Source organism: Leishmania braziliensis, chromosome 28 (assembly GCF_000002845.2).
Source record: "Leishmania braziliensis MHOM/BR/75/M2904 complete genome, chromosome 28".
NCBI lineage: Eukaryota > Euglenozoa > Kinetoplastea > Trypanosomatida > Trypanosomatidae > Leishmania > Leishmania braziliensis.
The window spans coordinates 234,923-259,665 of NC_009320.2; the positions used below are offsets into that span (position 1 = coordinate 234,923).

Sequence of the window (24,743 nt, forward strand, 5' to 3'; positions counted from 1 at the left end):
GAAAGGGCTTAGCAAGAGGCACAGAAGCCATTATCTATCTCCGTGGTCGTTTCGTTTTTTTTTCTCTTCCAGCGTTGTTGTTGTAGAGGCATCTGCCACGCATTACTACGATCACCATCAGTATGCAGGATGTATACATCCTCAGAGTGAGAAAATGAGAGAGGGAGCAAAGGACAGAGAGGGGAAGCATATTATTGGTGAGTCGTTGGATGGAACGAGTGGCGCAGGAAACGCAAAGAACACGAAGAAGGAAAACACACACAGAGAAGAAATCGTACAGGCGACAGCAACGATGTCGGCCGACAGAAACTGACACGGGCTCAGCCTCAGGCACAGGAGCGTGCGGAGAGAAGTGCTCCGTCGTGCCCTTTATGACACACCTAGGAGAGTTGCTTCAGAATCCTGCTTGCCTCATTGGCGATGAGACGCAGGTGCGTGGAGTCCGCGGCGCTGTTCAACACTGACATAAGCCGCGGATTGCACCTGAGCGCCTGGATAACGTCGCGCGAGGTGAACTCACACGACGTACTCAGGGCTGTCAGCAGACTCATGGCCACGGTGCTCTTCTTTGATGTCAGAAGCGCACTGGACAAGGCCCCTGCCCACATGACAAGTGTGGTTGCTGAGGTGAGGTCGCTGCGAGCCACCGACGAGAGACGGACAAAGTCCTCTATCACAGATGCGGCAGATTCCATCAGAGCGATACTGTTGGACGTGTCTGCACAAATTGGTAGTAAAATGGAGCTGATCGAGTCCTTCTCCACACAGTTAGCGCACTGCACCGTCACCTGTGAGGATGAGTCACCCGCAACGCGCCGCACGATCACTGCCAAAAGACTGCAGGACATTTCAATCAGCTGCTCATTTCTGCTCGTTGAAGCTGACGCAAGTACCTGAAGGGCAAGCGCGCACAGTCCCTCGCGCATAACATGGTTGAAGACGCTGGCCCGCTGACACACCAGCAGGCAGAGGTGAATGAAAGAGAGTGGGTAGTACATATCGTCCTTGTCAGCCCTGTCATTCACATAGTCCATTATATAGCCTAGCAACCCCTCTGATACGAGGCTGGATAGTTTGCCCTGCGCCATCTCGCCGCACGTGACGAGGAGTCGCATCGTGTTTGTGGGGATCGGGCTTGTTTCGTGCAAGAGGGATTCAACATTCGGCACCACCGCGTTCAGTACATGGCGCGCAGCCGACGAGGCGTAACTGCTCTCCTTGCGCGTTGCCGTCACCTCGGCCGAGATGGGCACCATGACAGACGTCAGGAAACGAATCGCAGTGAAGCGGCCGCTCGCCTCCTTGCGCCGCAACATTTCGGCGTAGGAGGTGGCGAGGTAAAGGCAGAGGTTCTCCTCATAGTGCAGCACCACCTCGGGGCTCTCAACGAAGCGGTCGGCGATGCTGTTGAACTCGTCTTTATAGGTGCCGTAGAGAGAGTTACTCATGGCCTTGTCAATACAGGTCGAGAGGCTCTGAAAAACGTCCTTTTGAAAGTTAATGCCGCTGCGCACGGCGGAGTTGTTCAGCAGCTGCTGAAGGGAGGCGAGGTGCGTCGGCGTCGTGGTCGACGACACTCGCCGAGCAATACTCGCGAGCTTCTCCGAAACAAACCAGCCAAGGAAGGCTAACATGGCTGCGCCGCAGTGCTTCACGTACGAGTCTGTGTCACGAACAAGACGATCAACGAAGGCGACGATGCGGCTGCTGAGAATATGGCAGATGGCGCTCCCGCCAACACAGCCGATGAGCATCACGAAGAGAAGTATTTTGCCGCAGACAGCAACCGACGCCTGCTCGATCGCCTCGCCCAGACGCTGCAGCAAGTCCTCACTCACGAATAACACGTTCCCCACAACCTCCTCCGCATCGTCAACGCTGAGCGAGGACGTGAACAGAGAGCTTTGGCGGCCATTGCTGCTGCGCGATCCAGGAGAGACCTGCGACCACAATCGAGCAAACGGGCTCTGTAGCGTCACCATCCCCTTCACGATGGCGTAGTTGAGAAACGTGAGCATCATCTGCATCGTGTGTGGGACGGTGGATCGCTGCGTCACCGTCGCGTACGATGTCACCTGCAACCACTTCGACTGCATGACAACCAGGATCAACTCGTCCTTCATCATACCGAGCTTAAATGCTGCGCACGCCGCGTCGGAGCGCATGTCCTCGCTGCGACCCTCCACCGACGGAAGGGCGAACACGGCCAGCAGTTTCTCCACAAAGAGGGGGTCGGCAAAAAGCTCCAGCGTCATCTCCTTCTGCGTGGTGGATGCCATGTTCTCGATCATCTTTGCTGCATAGTGCTTCAGTACATCGTCGTCGGCGTCTAATGCCGAGGCGTAGATGCGCTTCACTGTTGCTGGCTTCACGTTCCACATGGTGCGCTGTCTCTCCTGCTGGACAGTGATGTAGAAAAGAAACTCGCCGATGCAGGCAATCAGCTTGCGCTTCACTAGCACATCGGTTTCGTCTTCAAACAACTGCATTATGTCTGGCAGGATCGACGACGAGGCCACCTCCGACGTTATAAAGGCCGTTGTGCGCACCAGAAGTCCCATGATAAGCGCCGCTGCTGCGCGAAAGGTCGCAGGCGCATCCTTTCGAGCAGCATGCTTTACGCAGAGCCGCATCACGGAGCTGTTAACCGAGGCACGCGCCACCTCGGCATCACCGCAGAGCGACATGACGTAATTCATGGCATTCAGCACGTGCTTGTAGCCCCTACTCATGTTGGAGAGAGAGAGGTAGAGGGAGCGGAAAAACGCCGTGTGTTCTTTTCCCGTCAGGCTATTGATCTCCGCTGCCGTCAGTGCCGTGAAGCCAAGCGTGGTGACGTCATACGACGGCTCTGGCGTGTATTCGATGCGGCTATTGTTACTCAGAGGGCGAATGTGCTGATCCGTGTGATGGGTGAGAAGGTCGCTGATTGGGAGGTGGCGTAGCGCCCCACCCGCGAAGAGACGCAAGCTCTCCTCCGTCGGGCGGTCTTCCTTGGCCCCAAAGTTGGCGGCGTACGTGGCGCGGCCGCCTTCGTACGCCACGCTGGCAGCGCCAGATGCACGACAGCTTGCGGCGCTGCGACCCTTGCTCACGCGGCGCCGCTGTGGGCCACCACCAGTGTTTTTCGATTCGGTGAGACGACTGCGGCGAGCGGAAGCGACGGTTGTCGAAGAGCCGTTGGTGTTTGTGACAGTCGACACCATTGAGGTCGTGGATGCGCAGCCGTGCGCCGCGCTGCTGCGCGCGGTCATGCTACGATCTACCGAGCTTGTGGCACACTCCGGTGCCCGGTCAGGTGGTCGTTCCAGCAGCATCGCCGCTCGCTCCGACGCGATTGCAGTGAAGTCAAGCTCCTTCGCTACGTTCAACGTCGCCGCCGCTCGCTCCCTTTCCTCCACATTATGCGTCGAAGCGTTTGATTTCGCTGCCGCCACAGCGTGCGCCACTGCCGCGCACACATCAGCATCCGTCCAGCACTGCTGACTCGCGGTGCACCCGGAGCGTGAACACTTGTAGTCTTCCCACACCACCTGAGATGGAAATCCGTTGCTCGGCAGCAGTAAGGGCTCATCCCAGAATTTGCTTTGGGCAACATCTGTCCACGTGTAGCGCTTCAGTGGGTCCTTTTCCAGCAAGCCACGCAGGAGTAACTGAAAGGACTCCGGCGCATCGGGAACTGTTGGCGCCGGACTCGCCAATATGTCGGTCAGTAGCGTCTTGAGATCCGACGCGGCAAAAGGCGGCTTGCCTGTCGCCAGCTCGTGCAGCACGCAACCAAACGACCACAAGTCGGATGCCATCGAGCACAACGGGGGATTCGACATGAATAGCTCGGGGGCCATGTACAGTGGCGTCCCGACCAGCGGCCGCGTCGCCGCGTCGCGGAAGTTGCAGGCCAAGCTAAAGTCGTGGAAGCGCAGCATCGCTGCGGAGTCCATGAGAAGATTGCGAGTCTGCAAATCGTTGTAGACTACGCCCTTGCTGTGGATATACATGAGCCCCATCGCGACATCACGGCCAAACGCCTGGACCGCCTGAATGGTGAGATCGATGTTGGAGCGAAGAATCGTACTCATGTCTCCGCCGGTGCAGTACTCTGTAATGATCCACAAGTGGTTGTTTGTTTCGTACCAGTTGTGGAATTCGATGATGTTCGCGTGGTGCATGGAGCGCAGCAGCTGCACGCAGTTCACGACTCGCTCCCGCCGCTTCTTGTCGATGGAGGCAATAGCGTAAAACTCGGTAGTGGTGCGGTAGCGGCCCTTGTAAATGGTGCTAAAGGCACCTTGGCCGATCTCGTCATTCAGTACATAGTTGTTCATGATGCGCGATGGCGGGATGCCTTTTTCTCGCTATCACAGCACAGGCGCATGTATTACACCTTTCACGCAAGAGCAGGCTAAGGAGATCAGAAGAGGAAGAGGAGGAAGGCACAGGGAAAAGAGGAGGATGACGAGAATGAAGGCAGCGGGGAAGATGAGAATAACGTAGGGTGGCAAGGCAAAGAGGGGACCAAATGAAGGAAATCATACAGATACACAAGAGCGTGGGTGCACAACGAGGGTAGTGGTATAGAAGTGAGAGAGCGAGAGAGGAGCCACAAACACGGCAGCCCTACGCATGCACAAGAGAGAGAGAGAGAACAAAGACGAGACGATGAGGTACGACAGGAGATACGCACAGCACGCGTGCAAAAGAGAGAGGGGTGGGGTCACACACACACACACACACACACACACACACACACACACACACGTGGGTACAAGAAGAGCTGGGTAGGCACGGGCGTGTCTGCGCTTTCCTTGTGGGAGCCGAAAGAGGAGAAAGCAGCAGTGAAAGCAAAGGACTTGCCTTGTTTTTTGCCGGTTTCTTCGCTCCTGCGTGCGTGTGAGCTCAGACAAAAGACAAAAAAGGGGGAGGGGCAACAAAAATGAGGTGAGAAAGAGGAGCAACAGAGAATGTGTGCGTGCGAGCAACACCCTGGGACGCAGCCGACGGCGCAGGCACAACACACCGCAGAGCAGCTCGCGAGAAAATATCCCCCCAAAAAAAAATTTCAACGAATGAAAATGATGACAAACTTTGGCACACGTACGCATAAACGCGCACTCGCGCTCCTAGTAGACGACGGAGAAGTATACGAGGAGTCTAGGAAAGGGGAAATGCTGCCGCACATGCCACCGTGTGAGGCGAGTAAGAGAGGCTTGAAGGAGCGTCCAGTGGAGCTGTCACAGTGTGGATACGTCTATGAATGAGCGTGTGTGTGTGAGTCTACGTGAACATGTATAGGGGGCCGTACCCGCGCGCTGATGCGCCTCCGTCACGAGAGAGAGGCGACACAGCCACGCAAAAAAAAAGCCAATAAAATGTGTGCCTACGCACCCGTACGCGTCCGGCATCTGACACGCAGACAACGAGCAAAAAACACACGGGCAAGCGAGAGTATCGGTGGTGATTGTCGTCGTGAGACCGCACGTTTGTGAGGTTGCAGAGAAAAGAAATACAGGGGTAGTAGCAGTAAGCACAGAGCGATAGTAGATGAACACAGGGAGAAAAGGCGCAGGAACAGAGGCTCTCTCTCTCTGCTGTTGAACAGGTGCAGTTCGATAGTCCCCAGCATGCGAAAGAGCAAACACCATAAGCAGTCATAGCGTCGTACCGAGAAGTACACAGCCGTTGTACAGCTTTCCATCTGTTGTGGATAAGCGCATCGCTGGTAGGCACAATCAATTACCCGCTCGTACCTCCCCTTCGCTTCAAGATATCTAGCCAGCTATCCCTCAGCCAAAGACAGATACGCGCACCTTAGACAGCGACGGCGTTGCAAACGAGAAGACCCGTACAGGCGTCTGTGTACAAAAAAAAAAAAACAAATAGCGAAAGTGATGTCACTCCTGCATCACCGCTCTCCGGAAAGAGAGCCTTGGCGTGCACGGCATCGCTTCCATCTTGCACACACTTGGCGATTGTGTTTTCCTTGCGGTTTTCTTTTTGAGAAAGAGGGGAGTGACCCACCATTCATCCTCAACTTGCATTAGCCTCGGGGCAGGCGTGGTGTGCGTGTGGCGTACCTGCGTGAGTACGCAATCCCAAGCCTACGTGTAGAACGAGAATCAGTACGACAACGGTGGAGTGTATCTTCTTCGCCCCCCCCCCCTCCCCCCCTCTCTCCCCTCTTTATTCGGTCTGTCTTCCATTTCACACGCACACGCCGTCCTCGTCCCCATCGCAATCGCAGCGCACCACCGCCGATATACCGATACACGGAGAGGGGGGACAAAACAGAAAGGGAAGCGACAGAAAAAACGGGAGAGCGGCAGGTAGGCAGTGGAGAGAGAAGCGACTGAACCTCACCTGCCTTCTCCCTTCTTCCTCGTTTTCCCTCTCCCCTCCCCCTCCCCGCCTCACGTCTTCAGCGAGTGGCGGGGAGGGGGGGAGAGGGAGGGGAGGGGAGGGGGCCAGCACGTAGAAAGGAACACAAATGGAGAAAATGGGGAGGGGGAGAAAGATCAGACAAGAAGAGAGGCGAGACAAAGAGGAAAGAGAAGAAGCGATCACACTAAAGAAACACGGCAAGATGCGCGCACATTCCTAGGCGGAGACGCAGACACCGACCCACACTGAAAGGCGCCCAGGTGTGCGTCTGTGTCTGCGTGTGCGAACGTGCGTGGGCGTTATCGTTCCTTTCATTTGCTTGTCAGCCTCTGCACACGTGCAGGCAATTCTTGGTGAAGTGGGACGAATGAACTTGCGGGGGGGGGGGGGGGTGGTGGTAGTGGCCATGAGAAGGGAGAAATGTGTGGCCCGAAAAGAAGAGCGAAGGGCCACACGCATACCGAGACCCACAGACGCACCAGATACACAATGAGAGAATACACTCCAACTGAGTGATAAAACGGAGACACGTTAACAGAAGAAAAACGAAGAAGGGAAAGAGCTAGAGAGCACAGGTCGTCAAAGCTCACCCACCTCTGCTACGCCTCGCACGGTAGAAAAGGGACTCCTGGCGCGTTGCATTTGAGTGAGAGAGAAACACCACGAGCACACAGCTATCCGAAACACAGACGTGCTTTGCAGGTTGCTCTCTCACAGATACCAGTCACCGTGACATCGGTGATGTGAACCTTAGTGACCTGTACGCTCCCCAGAGACAGCCATCTCCCTCCTCCCTTCCCCCACATGCACGCATGCTGGCGCACACTGCAGCAGTCCATCGCTCCCCTTCCTCCCACCTCACAGGACAACACGCACAACACTCCTCCTCGACTCTCTACTTGGCCAATTCATACCGCTCCTTTGCCTTGCGGAGTACCTGCACCACGTAGTGGTAGAAAAAATCGATATACAGCAGCGACTGCACAAACCCGCTAAGGACCGAGATCCACCGCACCTTGCGATAGATGTAGTAGCGAATCGCCCAGTGAATCATGTACACGACGCGGTACGCCCCGAGGCAGAAGAGGTAGTGAGATGTCAGCGCATCGTACCGCTCGGTGTACTCGAGCAAGAAGATCTGCGGCAGAATTGAGACAGCTTCCAGATACTGGGAGAAGGTCCAACAGAGCTCAACAATGATGTTGCGCCGCGGAGTCCCGTGAAACAGGATGGTGAGCACCACGCAAGGCACAATAAGGTAGCGGATGCGGAAGGTGTCGTTTTCGCGGTCGTAAGTCGCTTTCCACGGGCTCTTGAACTTCATCAAGTAACAGATGTGCAGCGTCGATGCAATGAAGAACATTTTCATGGTGGTGTTATAGATGCCAATAAAGGAAAACAAGACATCCAGGTAGCGCGTGCAGAAGACGAGTGCAAACAGCTCCATCGACTTGAGCGAGATGCCGGCGGCGCTGCGCTGACGCAGCATCTTGGATAAGAGGATCAAGATGGCACTGAGGTGCAACATATCCCCCGCTATGCGAATCACAGACATCCTTTGCTCGAGTGCTCAACGCGCGCTCTTTTTTTCTAGTTGTTTTCTTTTGTTTGGTTGGGTGTGTGTGTGTGTGCTTACCGTGGGGTGGAGATAGCGGTCGTAGTTTGGTAGGGGGGAAGAAGGGGTGTAGGATGGCGGAGAAGCTCCGTAGACGTGCTCATCACCTTAGAAAGAGAACAAAGACAATATACACCGATATCCCTCTGTGTCCGTGTACCCAACAGTCGATGCCTCTCACACCGATTTTCTTCGATGCTATCAATCTCTCAGCTTGTGTCTTCGTCTTGCACTTTTATGCGGGTGTGTGGGCGCGGGTGTGGCTGAGTCGATGGCAAACGTAGGAATGTTTGGCGGGTATCGGCCGCCGTCATGGAGAGCAAGAAAGAGGAAGAAGAACGCCAAGGTGAACGAGTAAGAGCTTCGATGAGCGACCTGAGTTCGTGGTCCACGTGGGACGACACCACGGCGAACAGTAAAGAGCAACTGCATGTCTTGGCGGGGGTGCAAACAAATATGTCTGGGTTGCTCTATACCGCTCGAAGATGGCGCACACGCCCTCGAGCGTAGCCCACAACTGAATCAATGCTCTTCAACGGCACAACCGATGCCGCCAGGCACGGTTGCACACGTCCGTGATGTGCTATCAACTCAAGCTTATCTCCGAGCGGGTCTACTCGCCTGAAACGAATGGGAATGTCCCAGTGACGCACCCTTTCACATATTGCCACGCCTTCCACACGGGAGCAGGAGCAAGAGAAGAGATGGAGCAACGGGCACTTGTGCCCCACCCCTCCTTTCCTAGGGAGACCCTTGGTGTTCTTTCCTAATTTTCCTTCACGCATAGTTACCATACCAGCCACACACACACGCACACACACACACACACGCAACCCTCGATCCGGTCATACCATAAGCATCTGAAGAGGACACGCGCGCACAAAATATGTAAATAATAGGCAGACAAGGGACGAAACGACAGAACAACAAACCCCCAAGTCGTGAGTGGGGGATGGCGGTGCGGCTGCCTTGCCTGCCAAAAAAAAAAGGGGGTGTGGCAACAACGGTGGAAACGACTGCAACAGCGTCAGCAACCACAAGACACATCCAAGAGAAACAGTGCGGTCACGGGGTCCTTCATAGTGTGGAGATCGACAGAAGAGAAGACAAGAACGGGGGTAGCCCTCAGTGCCGACCCACCGCCTTCTCGACAGCAGCAGCAGCAGCAGCAGGCGAGGAAGAGAAAAGCCATCGAGGAGGACGTCGAGACCGCTGGAGGAGAGCGCAAAGATACACACGGAAGGAGTAGGGGTGGTGGGTCGATATGTCATTTTCTTCCTCGTTGTGGCTCCCCCCACAGCTTGTTCCAGAGGTACCTCCCCTTCACTCCCGCTGGATAGACCGAGTGGGCAGCAGGAGCGGGTTCATCTGCGCCATGTATATCAGCACCCACGACATCCAGCAGCAGAAAGCGGCCACAGCGCACAGTACGCGGACAAGGTCGACCTGGCTCTTTGCCCAGAGCGGCGCGCTCAGCGCACCGGCAGCGCCGAGGAGTATAAAAATGAAGGTACCGAGAAAGAGGCCCATGGCGCGCTGTGTAACGATATTGCACTTTTGGGGGGAAAAGAGTCCTGCGACGAGGGGATGAGGGGAGAGGACGGAAGAAGCGCAAACAAACGAGGGGACGTCACTGTCCTTGTATCTCTACCGCGCTTGGTGCGATCTCGAGAGAGAGGGGGGAGAAGGGAGAGAGGTGGGCCAACAGCAGCAACAGCAAGGAGACTCTCAGATGAAGAAAGAGGAAAGAGAAGAAGGAGCAAGGGCCATGCAAAACGGAATGAGTGATGTGTTCCCTTGTAGTCACCTCCTTTGCTTCCTTGTGGTAGTGCACACCGATCAATAAGCCCCTCGATCAAGGAGAGGGAGAGTAGAGCAGTTGTCTGAATGTGGGTGGGATTGTCCAGCAGGGACGCGAGGGTAACCGTGAGTAGACAGATCGAGAGCGGTCGAGTCAAAAATGTGCAGCTCTGTGACGTCCAAGGCAGCGTGTGGGAGTGAGTCGGTGAGGGAAAGAGGGGCCACAGCACGAGGAACGCAAGTTGAAGCGGTCCACCAAGACGGGGTGGAAGCACCGGAGGGGCAAAGGGGCGGAGGGTAGCTGGCCATGGACGCAGAGATGAAAAGGGGAAAACGGGCCCAGGCAAATGAGGGGTCGAGAGGTGGCTGAGACAACGTCCCTGCACATCAATAATGCAGTCGAGGTATGGCTCCTCCTCGGAAACCATGTGTGGTCGCACCGAAGCACCGTCGCCTTGAGTACAGCACACGCACGTAGGCAGGACGAGTAGGTCTTATCTCTCTCTCTCTTTCTAGAGGCACTGCTGAGTATTGTTGTTGCTCTCTCTCTCTTCTGCTCTGCTTTCACTTCTGTAGTTGGTGAGTATTTGGAGAGGAGAGAGATGTGGCATGCAGTCCACCGAGACAAACCGTGGCAGGGAGAAACCCCCTCAAGCGAGCAAAAAGAGAGGCATCACACTTTCTTCTTTTCTCTCTCAAAAGCCGCGTCGAGCGTGAGGCAGCGAGACGTTGGGAAATCGGCGGAGGAGTAGAGGGAAGGGGCAGGGGGAGGGCAGTAGCAGATGTTGATAGTGAAAAGGCAACGTGGAATTAAGGTGAGAGAGGACAGGAGACACACACAAACTCGTGAGACGCGCGTAACGAATGTGCCCCACACGTCAGCCCCTCACGAGGTCGGGTTCTCCAGTTCACTCACCACGCGCCACGCCCCATTATTACCCGTCTCCTTCCACATCGCCACCGCGCCATCAGCGTAGGATACCAAGAGAAACGTTCCTACAAGAGACCACGAGAGCTTCGTCACATTCACACCGGGGGTGCCGTGGGGTGGGGGCAGAAGTCGGCACTGCCATGGGTTCGAAGCGGGTCCATCCTGAACCCAGACCGCCACCATCCCATCCTCTGACCCAGCCGCAATGTATGTGAACGGCAAGCCCAGGTTCGGGGCCCAACTCACCTCCCGCCACGCTGGGGTGCTTAACGCCTCAGCCGCCTCCAGTTCCATGGACACCCACACAGACTCCGGCGCGCCACTGCCTTCTTCGCCGGACCGAGGTGCAAACGAGTGCGTCCAGAGCTTCACGAACCGGCCACCACCGCACGTCACCAGACGAGGTGGCGCGAACGGCATTGGTGGGGCATTGCCCGGGACATTACTAAGGTCCCTTTCCAGAGGCGCCATGAGCAGCGCCCCCGGTGGAAAGAACGGGGCAAAGGAAAGGCTGCAGCAACCGTGTGGGTGACTCTCGAAGGACCGAATGTCCCACGTGCCGTCGGGCCCGCCGGTGAAGACGACCACCGCCCCATCCGCGCAGCCGACGGCAAAGAGCTTCCCGTACTCGTGCGGGGCCCATGCCACACACCAGCCCGGTGTTGCCAGGGTGTAGGTGTAGATTTTGCGATACTGAGCGTCGTTACACACGTCACACCACAGCGCCACCTCATTAGACGCCTCGGTACACGTGACGAGGGCAGCCGTGTAGAAGACGGGAGGTGCCCACGCCACACACGTCACCGTCGCTGCCTGCTCCTCGCCGCTGCACTGAAGCACCGCAACAGGGTTCCACGTCGTGGGCTGCGGTCCACCCTTGTACTGCGACGCTTCCTTGGGGGCGGTAGTGACGGACTCATAAACGTGCACCGTGCCATCGCTGCTCGCCGTGGCGAGATGCCGACCATTCGCATCCGCCGCAATGTCTGTCACGGCCGCCAAATGGCCCGTGTCCAGCAATGTATCACTCATGAACCCCTCGCCGCAACGTGCTAAAGATTCGTGGTCCAGGACCAGGAAAGGAGTTAACAAAGAACAAGTGAGTATGCACACGCACAGACGAAAATCCTTCAGCGGCCGTGTTTCTCCGTGAGGTCCTTTTATGTTGGATTCTGTCCCCTCGCCCCTCTTCCTTCACAGTGACTCTGCCGTACCAATGGATGAGCGGCACTGGCCCTACTTGTGTGGACTGTGCTTAACCGCATACAATGAAGGAAAACGTGAGGATGGTGAGTCGCGTGTCGAGATGAAAAGAGGAGGGGACCACGGAAAGGATACACTACAGCTTTCGCGTGTACTGTGTTGATGGCGATGCTTCACCAGACGAAACCCTGGGGGAAAACCCCAAAAAAACAGGCGTGCGCACTTCGTTTGCGCACGACAGTGAACAAATCGATCATGCAAAGACGAGCAAAACAGAGCAGGTAAGGGAGGAAGTCAAAGCGCGAGGGCCGCACAACCGTGATACGAGAGACGAGGTCAAGTGGCAAGCGTAGGCCGTCGCAACGACACATGCATTGAACAAGAAGGAGTGCGAGATGTTGCCTCAGTATTTACTCTTAGGCACACATATACGCCAACATCACCACCTGTCTTGGAAAGTCAGACGGCATCGCACTGCTTGGGACTCCAATGAACGACTCTTCCGCTGTCGGCAATCGTCCGCGCCCGTGCAGTTGTCACTGATTCTCTCCGGATAGACTGACGGCTTCTTTGCGTTTTTTTTCTTTCTTCGTCGTGTCGCTTCAGTCCGGCACAGAGAGATGTACGGGGCATGGGGGTACCTTCGAGAACAAGAAGCAGATGCGCAGCGATGACGATAAACTCTGTAAGGCAACGTTGACTAGAGGGACTTCCCGCACATAAAAGACACACAGACAGAGAGAGAGACACACACATACGCATGCATATATGGAAAACGTAGCCAGAGAACACACGCATACGTACGCGTGTACCCATGCGGGTGGAGTCCTCCAGATTGGGCAGGGAGCTAAGTCGGGCTCGATGTCCAGCCACTCTGCAGAGCCGTAACGCCTGTCGGTCCTCACCTCAATCGCTCACAGCAGCGACAGCGCCACGAACACACAAGGGCAACTGCATATGATCATGCTCACCGAGCACAGCGGGGGCGGGGGCGTCTCAGCTCTTGCGGAAAACGATCGCCGTCTGGTGCACGTTCATCCAAACGTCCACGCGCCGCTTCGCAAAGATGAAGTACTTGTGCATGTGCACCCAGCAACGACCGCGGTAAGATCCCCCGACGTAGTCGAAGGCGACAATCGCCGAGAAGGTGAGCACGAATGCAACAACGCTCCAGAACCATGCGTAGGCGTCCGACAAGCGACTCGCGGTAAGACGGTAGACAATGCGGTACGCGCCATACGCAGGTATGCACACAAGGCACAGGAACATAACGTAGAAAAAAACTACAAAATCGCACGAGAACAGGATGAGGGCGACATTGTGCTTGCACCGAGAGAAGCGGGTTGCCTCATACCAGTCGGCGAGGTAGAGACGGTGTGATTTTACGGCGCGCAGCTTGGGGTGCATCTCGATAAGGGTTGTCAGCGCCTGGACAGAGAGCTCATTGCGCCAGCTGCGTGGCGAGTCATCGAGGCTGTACGTCTCCAGCACATCGGCATTCTTGCACGCCATCATGATGCGATGCACAGCGACGGCATCGCTCCAACCCTCCAAGGTCACCTCGCGCAAGTGATGACAGCGGCTGAGAGAGCTGAGGAGCTGCTGCGCCATCGCCTCGCAATGGCGCGAGAAATACACGTATTCGACACCAGGATTCCAGCGGAAGAGTGGCTCTATGAGGCGGGCATCGAGCGCGTCGAAGTGCTCTCCACTACATGAGTGAGGAACGATGATGCTCTTACATCCACGCTCCGTTCCGAAGGCCCATACACCGCGCTGCCGACTCCGCAGCGACGGCAGAAAGTACGCTGTGTTCACGATGCACGTGGGTTGGTCGGGGAAGCCAAACAGGGACGGGTTGAGGGCGGCGTAGCCGAGCGTTTTTTGAATGTCATTGATCCCCCAACGGTGCAGCGGCATCGTGCGGAAAAAGCCGCGGTACAAGGGGAGGTACTCCGTGCGCCGTCCGCGCTCCGTGAAGGGGTTGTAGAACCGGGGCCTCCATCGGCGCGGCTCCATCCTTCTCGCACAAAGCGGGTGCGACTAAGAAGAGAATGTCGGAGCAGCTGAGGTGTTGGCTACACGTGCTTCTCCCTAAACTGAGGTGACGCACAAAGCGGGAAGAGCTTACAGGAGAGGCAAAAAGGAAGCTGTGAGATGGGCTGTCGCACTTGAGTGAGAGTGGGTGACTGTACGCATCCATGCGTCTGCCAGAAGCTCTGTGGTGTGTGTGTGGGGAGGGGGAGGAAAACAACAACAGCCAAAAGACGCAGCTTATGCAAGGACTCTCTTTCCTTGCACCTTACAGAATGTCTGTGGTACGCGTGCGTATGCCAGCCAGCGCGGTAAATACGTCTGACACAGCCATACACGCCACTTTGCATGCAAAGTGGGATTAGGAGATTCGAAATGAAAAGAGCGTCGAATAAGTGCGGTGCGGCACCCAGAGATTTCCCTCTCTGCGCGTCTTTGGTTGTCGTCGTTCAAAGACGCGCTGTGGACCACTACTCCACGCGTGGTTGGGTGAGAACTAAGTCAAGGAAATCTGAGTGGCGAAACAAACAATGTGTGAGGGAGGAGGCGTGGTTGTGTAGTAGGCAAAACGATATAGAATGCCCACACCATTGCACGGAGAGAGAGAGAGGAACGGAAGATCTTGATAGGGAAGAGGGCAACGTAAGAGGCTACAAAACTGCAAGAGACCAGCCTTGCGAGACGCGCGCTCTTGCTGGGTCTGCCTTCCTGCGTACGTGTCAGCATGGAGACTAATGGCGCTGAGATGATGATCTGCTCTTTTCGTTGGGGGTCATTTTTTTCTCTTGGTTGCAGTGCGGCGATCACCTCCCGTGGCTACCAGCAGCAAAATAGAGGAAGAGGGAGGGAACCTGCAGCAAGACGCTTTGCGTCATCGATCGAGCACATTTGTTTTGTGCTGCCTCGGGTGAGTGGTAGGTAGAATAGCAGAAGGGGTGAAAAGGGGGAAGAGAAACGGCTGCGAGAGAGTGGGAAAGGCGGTGTGGTCTCCACTCGTGGAGATGCACATGCTCGTGTGTGTTGATCTGCACGACTTCAGCTCTGGCAGGAGCTAAACGTACACACACACACACACACACACACACACACACACACACAACCGCGCGCACGCACCTCTGATTCCGAAGAAAACAAGAAAAGCTGAAGGAGAGAAAATAACCGAAAATGCGCTCCAGCAAAGCGTCCAGCTCTCTATCTCGCTCTCTGTGTTGTGTGGTTTAGAGAAGCCGAAAGGATGGAAAAAGAGGTGGTGTGTGGTTGTTTGGTGGGTTCGCTACAGTTGTGAAAAAAAAACGTGAAGGAGAGCGCGCGTTCTGAAGTACGCGTAAGTGTATGGGTATCAGAGGCTTCTCCGAGAGAGACAGAAAAAAGAGCAAAGGGGGGAGGAAGGGAGGGTGCACCCGAGCACACGTACAACGCGAGGTGTGCCTCGGGGTAGAAGGAGATAGGGAGGAGAGGAGCACATCGCGGTGATGGTTCGTACATGTGAACCCCTCAGGCCCAGCAGAGTACTAGGCCCACAAGAGACGATAGGGCAATGAAGACAAAACAGCACGACGTAGACGGGGCCCACTGGGCGAAGGTGTGCCTAAAAAAAAAAGGGCAGAACGACGTCACCAGGGAAGACTGCCTCTCGTTAGGGTAAACGCAAGAAGAGTTACAAATCCGCGCAAGAGCGACACGAAAAGACACGTCCGTGCGCTCAAAAAAAGGCGGGTGAGCAATGCGACGGTATACGGGTGGGGAGAGAGCAACACACACGCGCACACGAGATATAGCAAAGTGCTCTACACAACTAGATGCGTACAAACCTTCCATATCGTGTGTTTTACGTCTCCCGTCATACGCACACGGGGTTGTCGACTCACGCGGGACTTAGTCCAGCACGGGCCACGATGGAAAGTAGTTCACGTAGTACTCGTCTACCTTTCGAAAGTGCACGAGTCGCACGTCAAGCGGTACGCTGAGCGCGGCTACGCGGTACACCGCCGACGCAATACCAGACGCAATCCACTCCGCGTCGTTCCTAAAGACACCACCGCCCACCTTGGTGAGAAAGATTGGCGGCAGTGAGAAGGCCGGTGTCGTGGGCGAAGACGCGTCAGCGAAGGTGGCCTGCCGCTCCAATTCACGGAGGGTGTGTTGCACGCCGGCCAGGAGTGTGGCCTCGTAGGTGCCGCGCAAGATGATGCGGGAGAGAGCGGCTATGTTGTTCCACTCCAAGAGTGTGCAGTGAACTTGAGATGGCAGACTCAAGGCGCTGTTGTACGTTTGAGTCACATTATGGACTTTCACCGCGGCAGCCACATCTGCACCCAACCTGCACGCGACTTTCCCCCCCGCTTGATCACCGAGTTGGCACGGCGCACGAACGCGAGGGACAAGCTCACCATGCAGAGACAGTGTCACGGTGGCGTCTTCAACCAGCCCGATGCGGAGGCGTGATACCAACTCTTCCTCCACATCCGCAATCGAGATCCCTTCGGCAGCCGCGATGCGCTGTAATCGAGCGCTCAGCGTGGAGATTGGCGGCTTCTTAAAAAAATACCCGTTGCGGATCGTGAAGAAGTGCTCTCGTGGCAGCGCCGGCACGCTGCAAGCAGTCGAATCGGTGGATCCTGCCGCAGTAGCGGCATTGTCACTGCTGCGCGCACGGGTAAGGTACTCGACGAGGTCGTTCAGCATGTTCACCTGGTGATCCGCTTGCTGTCCCCGGGTAGCCTCATCGGCATTTTCTGTGACCGACGCGGCACTGGTGAACCCAAAAAAATCTGGATGCAGTAGGTAGTTACGATAGGCGGTACCGCCCATGCACGCCGTCGCACACGCCGGCCCCTGGGTCCGATCGTGCGCGTAGTGACGCACTCCGTGCTCCGGTGTCACCTCCGAGGACGAAAACTCAAGCAGGTTAAACTGACTGGCGACCTGGAAGAGACCATTCGCAATGCGGCTGTGCATCTGGCCCGCGTCGCCTGTGAGGTGCGCGCACCTCACAGGCCAAGGTGCTGTTGACGCCATGCAAGAGCCACTGCGAGCAGCTGCCACCTTGACGAGAAGCCCTGGGTACTTCTGGTCAAACTTACGCACGTGCGCTGCTGTTTCTGCGCGTAGCTCGGCAACGCTTGGGGTGGAATGCCAGCCGCTGCTGACGGGGCGGTCGTCTGCCACGTAGGGGTGGTGAAACAAGGCTCGCTCCTTGAGAACACGACTGTAGCCACTCGATGTGTTGGTGCGTACCACCTCAAACCTGCACTTCTGAAAGAGAGAATGTCGCGTCACGGCGTAGTCACCCTCTGAGAAGCCAAATAGGGACTCGAAGAAGCGCTCGCTGGCGGGCATTTCCGTCACGAACGGTTCGCAGATGGGAACTCGATCACGTTCTCTACTAGCAAAACTCATGCCGCGAGTGATATTGGGGCTTCTTGCTGATCTTCTGTGCAGTGTACGCGTGACGGATCAAGGAGGTTAGAGGCAGAGAGAAACGACGCCTCAGTGGGAAGAGAGGAAAAAAGCAAGAGTGCTGCCAAGAGGGAAAGCAAGACGCGTGAGCTCCAGCCAAGCATATGATTCGCAGGACAGGTGTGCGCGAATGCGCCAGTACGGGCCCGCTGCTTACTGTTCACTGAGGGCTGCTAAAGACGTGCAAAGAATGCATGTTCCCATCGTTACATTGCCTTTCCCTCCACGCTCCCTTCATACACTGTCACTCCAGGGCTCGGCATCGCAGGACGGCAAGCTGAGCGGAAAGGGGGAGAGAAAAACAGCGGCAGCCCACCTCGACAGCAGCGAGGAAGCAGAAGGAGGGGGGGGGGGGGGGGGCAAAAGAGAAGACAACAGAGGACGAGATGCATCAAAGGGGAACACACAGATGAATGAGGTATGCATGAGATGATGTGCATCTCTCGGTGTGTGTGTACCCCTCTTGGTCGCTGTTCCTCTTTCGTTGGGGCGTGGCGCTGCAGCTGCTCCGACTCGCGCACGGGTGGAGGTGAGTGACGCATGCATCCCATTAGTGGTGCGGGAAATGTGTGAAAGAATGATAAGGTAGGAGGTGCGCAACAAAACGCGTCAAGCCACACCCAACAAGACACAGCCCTTGCGCAATACTGGGCGGCAGACCCCTCCCGGAGCTGCTGTCCTTTTCGCGTATGGCCACCCCCCCCCCTCTCCCTCAAGACTCTTGCACATTTTACTGCCGGCCCTGCGTGGCGTTGGTAACTTTTCTGCCATTGGTGCTCCACTTTCGACGTCACGCTACTCCGAGCATATCACTCTCATTCCACACCCTCTCCGTGGAGAGCGGAGGGGAGTACGTACGAAAAGAAGAAAGGGGATAAATGCCGGCTGCGCTTAGCGTCGACATACACCCACCCACACACACACACACACACACACACACGAGAGAGAGAGATGCTGCGTCTCTTCTTCCACCTGAGCCTACTCGATAGCGTCCACAGAGGCAGAGCCAAGCATCTGCACCGCGGTTGTTGCATCCACCGGCACGAGAGGGCGAGGTGCCTTGCTTGCCGCTGGTGCAATCTTCTTTGCAGGTGCTATGGGTGCCCGCGGCACCCTGCGCTCTGGCGCCGCCTTCGCCTCCTCTCTTGGCTCCTCGTCTCGCTCGTCGTTCTCTTCCTCGTCCCCCTCCTTGGTTGGGAGGTCGAGGCTCACGGAAGCCTGGATGGGCGGGACATACGTGTCGAGCGTCTCATCTCGGCTCATGAGCAGCGCCTCCATCTCGTTGTATTGCTTCTCGTAGATGAGCTGCAGCGCGGTCTTGCCCATGATGTTCTGCTCAGCCGGCCTCCACCCGTGTGCTAGCAGCGCCTCCGCCGCAGCGACACGGTTGTTCAGCGCAGCAAAGTGTAAAGCCGTGTTGCCCTCGTCATTCGGGACATTCGGTTGGGGGTCAAACTGGAAGAGCATCTCCAAGATGGCCATGTGGCCATTCGCGGCGGCCATGTGCACTGCTGTGCGGCCCTGCTCATCCCGCGCGTCAACCTCGCTTGGGTTCTTCTCCAGGTACGCCTTGAGCAGATCCAGGTCGCCAGTCTCGTTGTACCGCGCACTGTCGAGGAACGCATCCACGTCCGTGAGCGGCTCACGAAACTCGGAGTCTGGCTCATAGTAGGGCTCCATCGCTGTGTGCGTCCCTCTCGGACCTTTCTCGGTTACTCTGGCACCAGTCGGACTGTGTTTCTCCGACGGTTGTTTAGAGAGGGGCGAAAGAGACGGAATAGAGCAATAAAGGGGTGGGTTAGATGCGCATATATAAAGTACACCCCACAGGCATACTTCTCGGGAAACGAGTGATTGCGCCGCGCCGCGCGTGTATGGCCTGGGTGCCCGTGCGTGGTCAACAGCAAGCGCTGATGATCGCTCATTACGCAGTATGACCCAAAGGTGCAGCCTGCACGATGAGAACATGAAGAGAGGGGCGCTCATCAGAAGGAGCCGACGCTGGAAGACTGAGTCAGCACAGTTTGAGCGTAGAAGCACCTTAGTGCCCCCATTTCTTATGAGACTCTCTTACCACTCGAACAGAAAAGAATCTCCGCCAGAACCATGTTTGCCACATATACTCCTCCTACGCAATGAGAGCGTTGCCGGGTTGACTCAGCCTGGTACCTCCCCCTCCTAGGGCACAATGTCGCGATCAAGAAACACCGTTAGGGTGCGTGGTCATGATTCGCTTTTGCTCGTCTTGTTTACTGAGCTTTGCTCATTAATGAGGAAAGTGTAGAAACACACACACACACACACACACGAGGACCATGCGCAGAAGGCAAGTAAAAAAAAAAAAAGAGGAGTGGGGGAAGGAAAGAGGGGGGGTCGTACATTTGGGTGACATCCGCCTTGTGGACACAGAAGAGAAGACAAGGCAAGACAAAACAAAAGAGAGAAAAAAAAAAGAGGAAGAACACATCCAGCCTCGCCAACATAAACCCACACGCATACTTAACAACTCACAGAGACGACAAAAAAAAAACGACACAGTCATCCTCATCATAGTCAACATCAGTATCATCATGATGATCGAGCATACGCTCCTCAACCATCACACAGCGCATACAAATACAAAAAGGACGAAAGGAGGGGAAATACAACTGCGAACGAGTACACAAGGTGAATCACATTCCCCCCCCCCTGCATACGCAGACGTGATCATCAAAGCGCCATTCGAGATGTCATCCCTTCTACCTCCTACCTCCCACCCCACCCCATCCATAAATGCAGAGTAGCACGGACACATTAGACAAGGAACAGAGAAGAGAGTAAAATGGGCGCAATAGAGGTCGAAGCCAACTCACCTCTACCTCTCTCGTATGAGCTACCTTCTCCATCTCTCTTGGACACGCGCATTTGATGGGCGTTCTTGTATGCAATACTATTCCACCCATCTCCACCTCCCCCTCCTCCCCGCTTCCCTATGTGTTTTCCGCTCCCTGTGTGCTTCATAGCGGCTGCTTTGCTTCGCTTTAACAGCAGAAGAGGAAGAAAAGGAAAGAGAAAGAAGCACACCAGAGATGCGCGGCTCGACAACGCTCACGTGTGGAAAAAGATCGAGTTAGCAAAGTGATCAGAGCAACCGAATGGGGGGAAGGGGGTGGGAAGGGCTGAACGAGGGATCTACCGGGGGGGAGAAGGGACGAAAAAAAGAGCTCGTTGCGTCCGATACAATGCCTTGCGTGGATGAATGTAAGTGCATACGTGGGCACGCGCGCTGGATTTGCTTTGTTCATATCATGGAGGACACACACACACGCACACACGCACACGCACACGCAGTCCCACGCGCGCGGCTAGGCAGGAGAAAAAAAAAGGAGCAGCTCCATCTCAGAACTATTTTGACAAAGAGAATCCCACAGTAGCGTATATGAGGGGGAGGAGAGACATGGGGAGAGAGGAGAGATCTATTCTGGATGCAGAGTGTCATGAAGGTGAGCAGCAATACGAGTGGGGGAGGAGGAGGGGGGCGCCATAGTGGAGAAGAGGAGGAGGATACGGTTCTCCCCGCCTTTGAGCGACATACATCCGCATTGGTATCATTCGATACGGTAAGTACTACCTGACACAATCATAGAGAGAGAGACTGACGCGCGCACGTATAGTCCCTCGCGCCGTCTATAACAACAAACGAGCCTGATACAACATCGAAAAAAGCGCAACAACGCAACGAACGAACGACGCATGGGCACAAATGTGCAATTATGACGAAAGGGCAGTGGCACTTCAGAGGAAGGAGAGAGAGGAAAAACAGGCGGAGGAGAAGAAAAAGCAAACGACAACGGCAACAAGAGCAGCAACAGCGAGAGGGAAAGTATAAAACGCGCAGAGGGAGAGAAGGGGGACTGAAAATAAAGAGACGCACCGACGTGTACCTCTGATGTCTAAAAAGGCAAAGTCAGGGCACCAGCCAATGAAACTGAAGAAGACATCAGCATTCTAGCATCGCTTCTTCTGGGTGTGTGGGTGTGTGCTTCTGCCGCAAGGTACACGCTCCCTCGCACCAACAACGGCGCACCTCCTCTCCCCCTCCCCACTCCCCTCTTTCGCCTACTTCGCTACGAGTAGAACTTCGGCTTCTTCACAGACGGCTTGAGGATCTGAAAAGAGCACATAAGCTCGTTGTCGACAGTCATCACGGCGCCACTGTTATCGAACTCATTACAGTAGTTAGGGGCAGAGAAGATTGTGATAAGCTTGCGCTTCGCGAAAAACTGGTACCCATCCTCTACGACCTGATGAGCGCGGCAAATCAGCTCAAATTGGTGCTTGTTTAAGAACTTCTCTACAATATCCTGGCCGAAGGTGAAGGACACACCGCGGTCGTTCTCACCCCACCCAGAGAGACCTTCCTCTGGGTCTGACCACAGCAGGTCGCAGATCAGGCCAGTGTCCGCCACATCGCACGGACGAGTGATCTTCTTGATCTGGTCCATCGTCTGCAGCTCCGGTGAAAGGCCACCGTGGCAGCAGAAGATCTTGTCATCAATAATGCACGCCACGGGAAGACAGTTAAACGTGTCTGTAAAGGCCTTCCAGAGGCGGATATTGTAGCGGCGCTTGCACTCGTCGAAGAAGCCGTAGATGCGGTTGATGCTGGCACACTCGTGGTTGCCTCGCAAGATGAAAAAGTTTTCGGGAAACTTTACCTTGAAGGCAAAGACCAAGCAAATCGTTTCGAGACCTTGCTTTCCGCGGTCCACATAATCGCCGAGGAAGAGGTAGTTCGCTGTCGGCGGGAAGCCGCCATTCTCGAAGAGACGGATGAGGTCGTAGTACTGACCATGAATGTCACCGCATATCTTAATGGGCGCCTCCAGCTCTAGCAGAGGCGGCTGCGAGAGAACAATCTCGCGTGTGCGCAGCGTCAACTGCTTCACATCATTCTCGGCTAACTGTACCTGTTTACCGGGCTTCGCACCACGCACCTCGAGCAGCTGTTCGATAATGGAGTCGACGCTCATTTCTGATGCACTCTGTTGCTCTTTTCCTTCTGCGGTTACTGCACCTTGACTTCCTACACGCGCGTTGCGGTCCTAACTCCGTGTCTCTCTCCTTGACAGCGTACAGAGGAGCTGCTGTCCAGAAAATTGATGTTGGCGCGGAGAAGAGAAGGAAAAGAAAGCGGGGGGTCGACGTCACGCAGACGGTCTTCACTAACAGAGCAAAAACACCAGCGCACACTACTCGGTAGCCTTCTGGTGAATCAATGATGATGGTGAAGGGGGGAGGAAGAAGAAATGAAGGGTCGTATATAGTGATCGTACTGCTGTTAGACAAGTTAGAGCGGAGCAGCTTTAGAATCAACAAAGGACCCGATCAAGTAGACAAAAAAAAGGGGAAAGTGAAGCGCATGCAATTGCTGGGTTGCTTCACTGAGGCAACGCTACTTACTTTGCATATAACGCAAGCGGGGGCCTTCGTCCAGCGCGCTCGTATGCGTTCTTCCGCCGCAGGACGACACCCGATTTCAGCAGACGCACACACACAAAGATGAAAAGGCAAAGCGAAAAATCTCTTTTGGTATTCGCTGGGCACGAAGAAGTACAACACAACAACACGCCCGCCACCTCAAGAGCAAAAACGAAAACACTAACGAGATGAGGAGCTTTTCCACCGACGACGGCACCGACACAACGCGCACGTCAACACTGCACAGAATGGTGCGCCACCCTTGACGTTTAGTTGTCTTTGGGCTTGCTTTAGGGGGTCGATGGTCACCCAGCAGAGAAGAACGGAGGGGGGCGGGGGGAAAAATGAGGGAAACAAGAGAAGGAAGAAGAAAGAGAGAGAGAGAACGGCCCAAAATCCACAACACGACAGAACACACACCGGAGAGAGCGGACAGAAAAAAAAAAGAAAAACACACAAACACGAAAGGGGCAAAGAAAGACGCCACAGAAAGGGGGAAAAGTCTGAGAGGAGAGGTTGGTAAGCGACAGAGGAAAGCGAAAGAAAACAGAAGAGGGAGAGAAACATAAACTCAAAAACAACGGCAATCACAAATGCGCGCACGCGCAACACACACGAACACTTTAGAGGCACTTCCGGCGGAAGAGGTGTATAAGTCGAAGAGAGGTTTGTGTGTATGGATGTATACGTGCTCAGGCTTCTTCTGAGGGTCGATGCGTGACCCGCGCAAGAGGAGAGAGAAAAAGAGTCGAGAAAGAGAAGGACTGGGTAGCACAGCGTAGGCGAGTGGCGGGTTGATAGTTGTTTGTTTGCTTGTGTAGGTGTGTGGGTGGGAGGGGGGGGGGGGGGTTCTAGAAGGTATAGCAGCGGAAGCTCTTTGAGGGACGCGAGGAGGGCGGGTTCAGTAAGAGAGCGATAGTGAGAGATGGAAGAACAATACCGCAGCAATCATCATAGACTCGTTCTACACCAGATATGCCACAAGGAGAGTTGCAGGTATGTGCGTGCGTGAGACCAATATGTTGAGTTGAAGCGAGAGTCGACAGAGAAGACGTGGAGGACGGGAAGGTGAAGGTGGTAGAGAGGAAACAAGTTCCACAGTGCGAGTAGTGCAAAGACGCAGAGGGAGGGAGAGAGAGCTACCAGCTGCCAACATCACGGCGATCCTACACACCAGGTGGCAGACAAGAGAGAGGCCCTCTTTTCTGCTCAATGTTGGCTCGGCAAGCAGTAGTTTGGCTTGCCTGGAGCAGACGAAGCTTAAAAAAAAAAATGCAAGCGAAAGACACGACTAATACTCCGCTTTTTCCTTCCATTATGTCTTTTGCAGAGAGAGAAACGAAGCAAAGGCTGCGAGAGCCGATACACGAGAGGCTCACGTAAGCACGACACTCTATTGTGTGTGGCATTATGGAGAATACACGTGTATGTGTACGTCTTCGAGCACGTGTGTATGTGTGCGAAGGGTCTGTGGGGGAGGGACTGGGGTATGTGTGCATGCATGCGTATATCTGGTACTCAAGGAAGTTAGAGCGAAAACGAAGGTGGAAGCCGCAACGAGGAACCCTCATGCAAAAAAAGGAGGTGGAGAGGGGTACCTGAAAGGAAGAGGCAGAGGGCACCCACAACAGCAAGCCTGACTCGAGAAAAGAGGAAGGAACGTAAAGAACGACAGACCACACATCCCTGCACGCTCTCTCAGAACGCTGCCTCGTGTTCTCCGTCTTTGGACGCGCATATCCTCTCCTTTCCAGTGCCACTTACCTTCCCCTTTTCCTAAAACTCAGACCCAACACGCCCATCCTTATCACTACCTACTCTTCATCCTCCGTCCCAACAGCATCGGCACTGACAGAAGACGCC

General features: G+C 55.3%; 8 protein-coding genes across 8 annotated transcripts; all 8 read right to left on the reverse strand.

The window, feature by feature from the left end:
* Positions 1-380: 380 nt before the first annotated feature.
* On the reverse strand, positions 381-4,325 carry LBRM_28_0640 (putative protein kinase; the record flags this gene model as incomplete). The annotated part of the gene is made up of 1 exon (XM_001566046.1): positions 381-4,325. The coding sequence occupies one exon, from the start codon at positions 4,323-4,325 to the stop codon at positions 381-383; it is 3,945 nt and encodes a 1,314-aa protein (XP_001566096.1).
* Positions 4,326-7,273: 2,948 nt separating this feature from the next.
* Positions 7,274-7,933, reverse strand: LBRM_28_0650 (ER lumen retaining receptor-like protein; the record flags this gene model as incomplete). Its single annotated transcript, XM_001566047.1, has 1 exon — positions 7,274-7,933. The coding sequence occupies one exon, from the start codon at positions 7,931-7,933 to the stop codon at positions 7,274-7,276; it is 660 nt and encodes a 219-aa protein (XP_001566097.1).
* A 1,383-nt stretch (positions 7,934-9,316) lies between these two features.
* LBRM_28_0660 (conserved hypothetical protein) lies at positions 9,317-9,523 on the reverse strand (the record flags this gene model as incomplete). The annotated part of the gene is made up of 1 exon (XM_001566048.1): positions 9,317-9,523. The coding sequence occupies one exon, from the start codon at positions 9,521-9,523 to the stop codon at positions 9,317-9,319; it is 207 nt and encodes a 68-aa protein (XP_001566098.1).
* A 1,156-nt stretch (positions 9,524-10,679) lies between these two features.
* Positions 10,680-11,756, reverse strand: LBRM_28_0670 (putative protein transport protein Sec13; the record flags this gene model as incomplete). Its single annotated transcript, XM_001566049.1, has 1 exon — positions 10,680-11,756. One exon carries the CDS (start codon positions 11,754-11,756, stop codon positions 10,680-10,682), a length of 1,077 nt encoding a protein of 358 aa, XP_001566099.1.
* Positions 11,757-12,923: 1,167 nt separating this feature from the next.
* LBRM_28_0680 (conserved hypothetical protein) lies at positions 12,924-13,946 on the reverse strand (the record flags this gene model as incomplete). Its single annotated transcript, XM_001566050.1, has 1 exon — positions 12,924-13,946. One exon carries the CDS (start codon positions 13,944-13,946, stop codon positions 12,924-12,926), a length of 1,023 nt encoding a protein of 340 aa, XP_001566100.1.
* A 1,890-nt stretch (positions 13,947-15,836) lies between these two features.
* Positions 15,837-16,919, reverse strand: LBRM_28_0690 (hypothetical protein, unknown function; the record flags this gene model as incomplete). The annotated part of the gene is made up of 1 exon (XM_001566051.1): positions 15,837-16,919. One exon carries the CDS (start codon positions 16,917-16,919, stop codon positions 15,837-15,839), a length of 1,083 nt encoding a protein of 360 aa, XP_001566101.1.
* A 1,479-nt stretch (positions 16,920-18,398) lies between these two features.
* Positions 18,399-19,100, reverse strand: LBRM_28_0700 (conserved hypothetical protein; the record flags this gene model as incomplete). Its single annotated transcript, XM_001566052.1, has 1 exon — positions 18,399-19,100. The coding sequence occupies one exon, from the start codon at positions 19,098-19,100 to the stop codon at positions 18,399-18,401; it is 702 nt and encodes a 233-aa protein (XP_001566102.1).
* Positions 19,101-21,526: 2,426 nt separating this feature from the next.
* LBRM_28_0710 (putative serine/threonine protein phosphatase catalytic subunit) lies at positions 21,527-22,432 on the reverse strand (the record flags this gene model as incomplete). The annotated part of the gene is made up of 1 exon (XM_001566053.1): positions 21,527-22,432. One exon carries the CDS (start codon positions 22,430-22,432, stop codon positions 21,527-21,529), a length of 906 nt encoding a protein of 301 aa, XP_001566103.1.
* Positions 22,433-24,743: the final 2,311 nt, after the last annotated feature.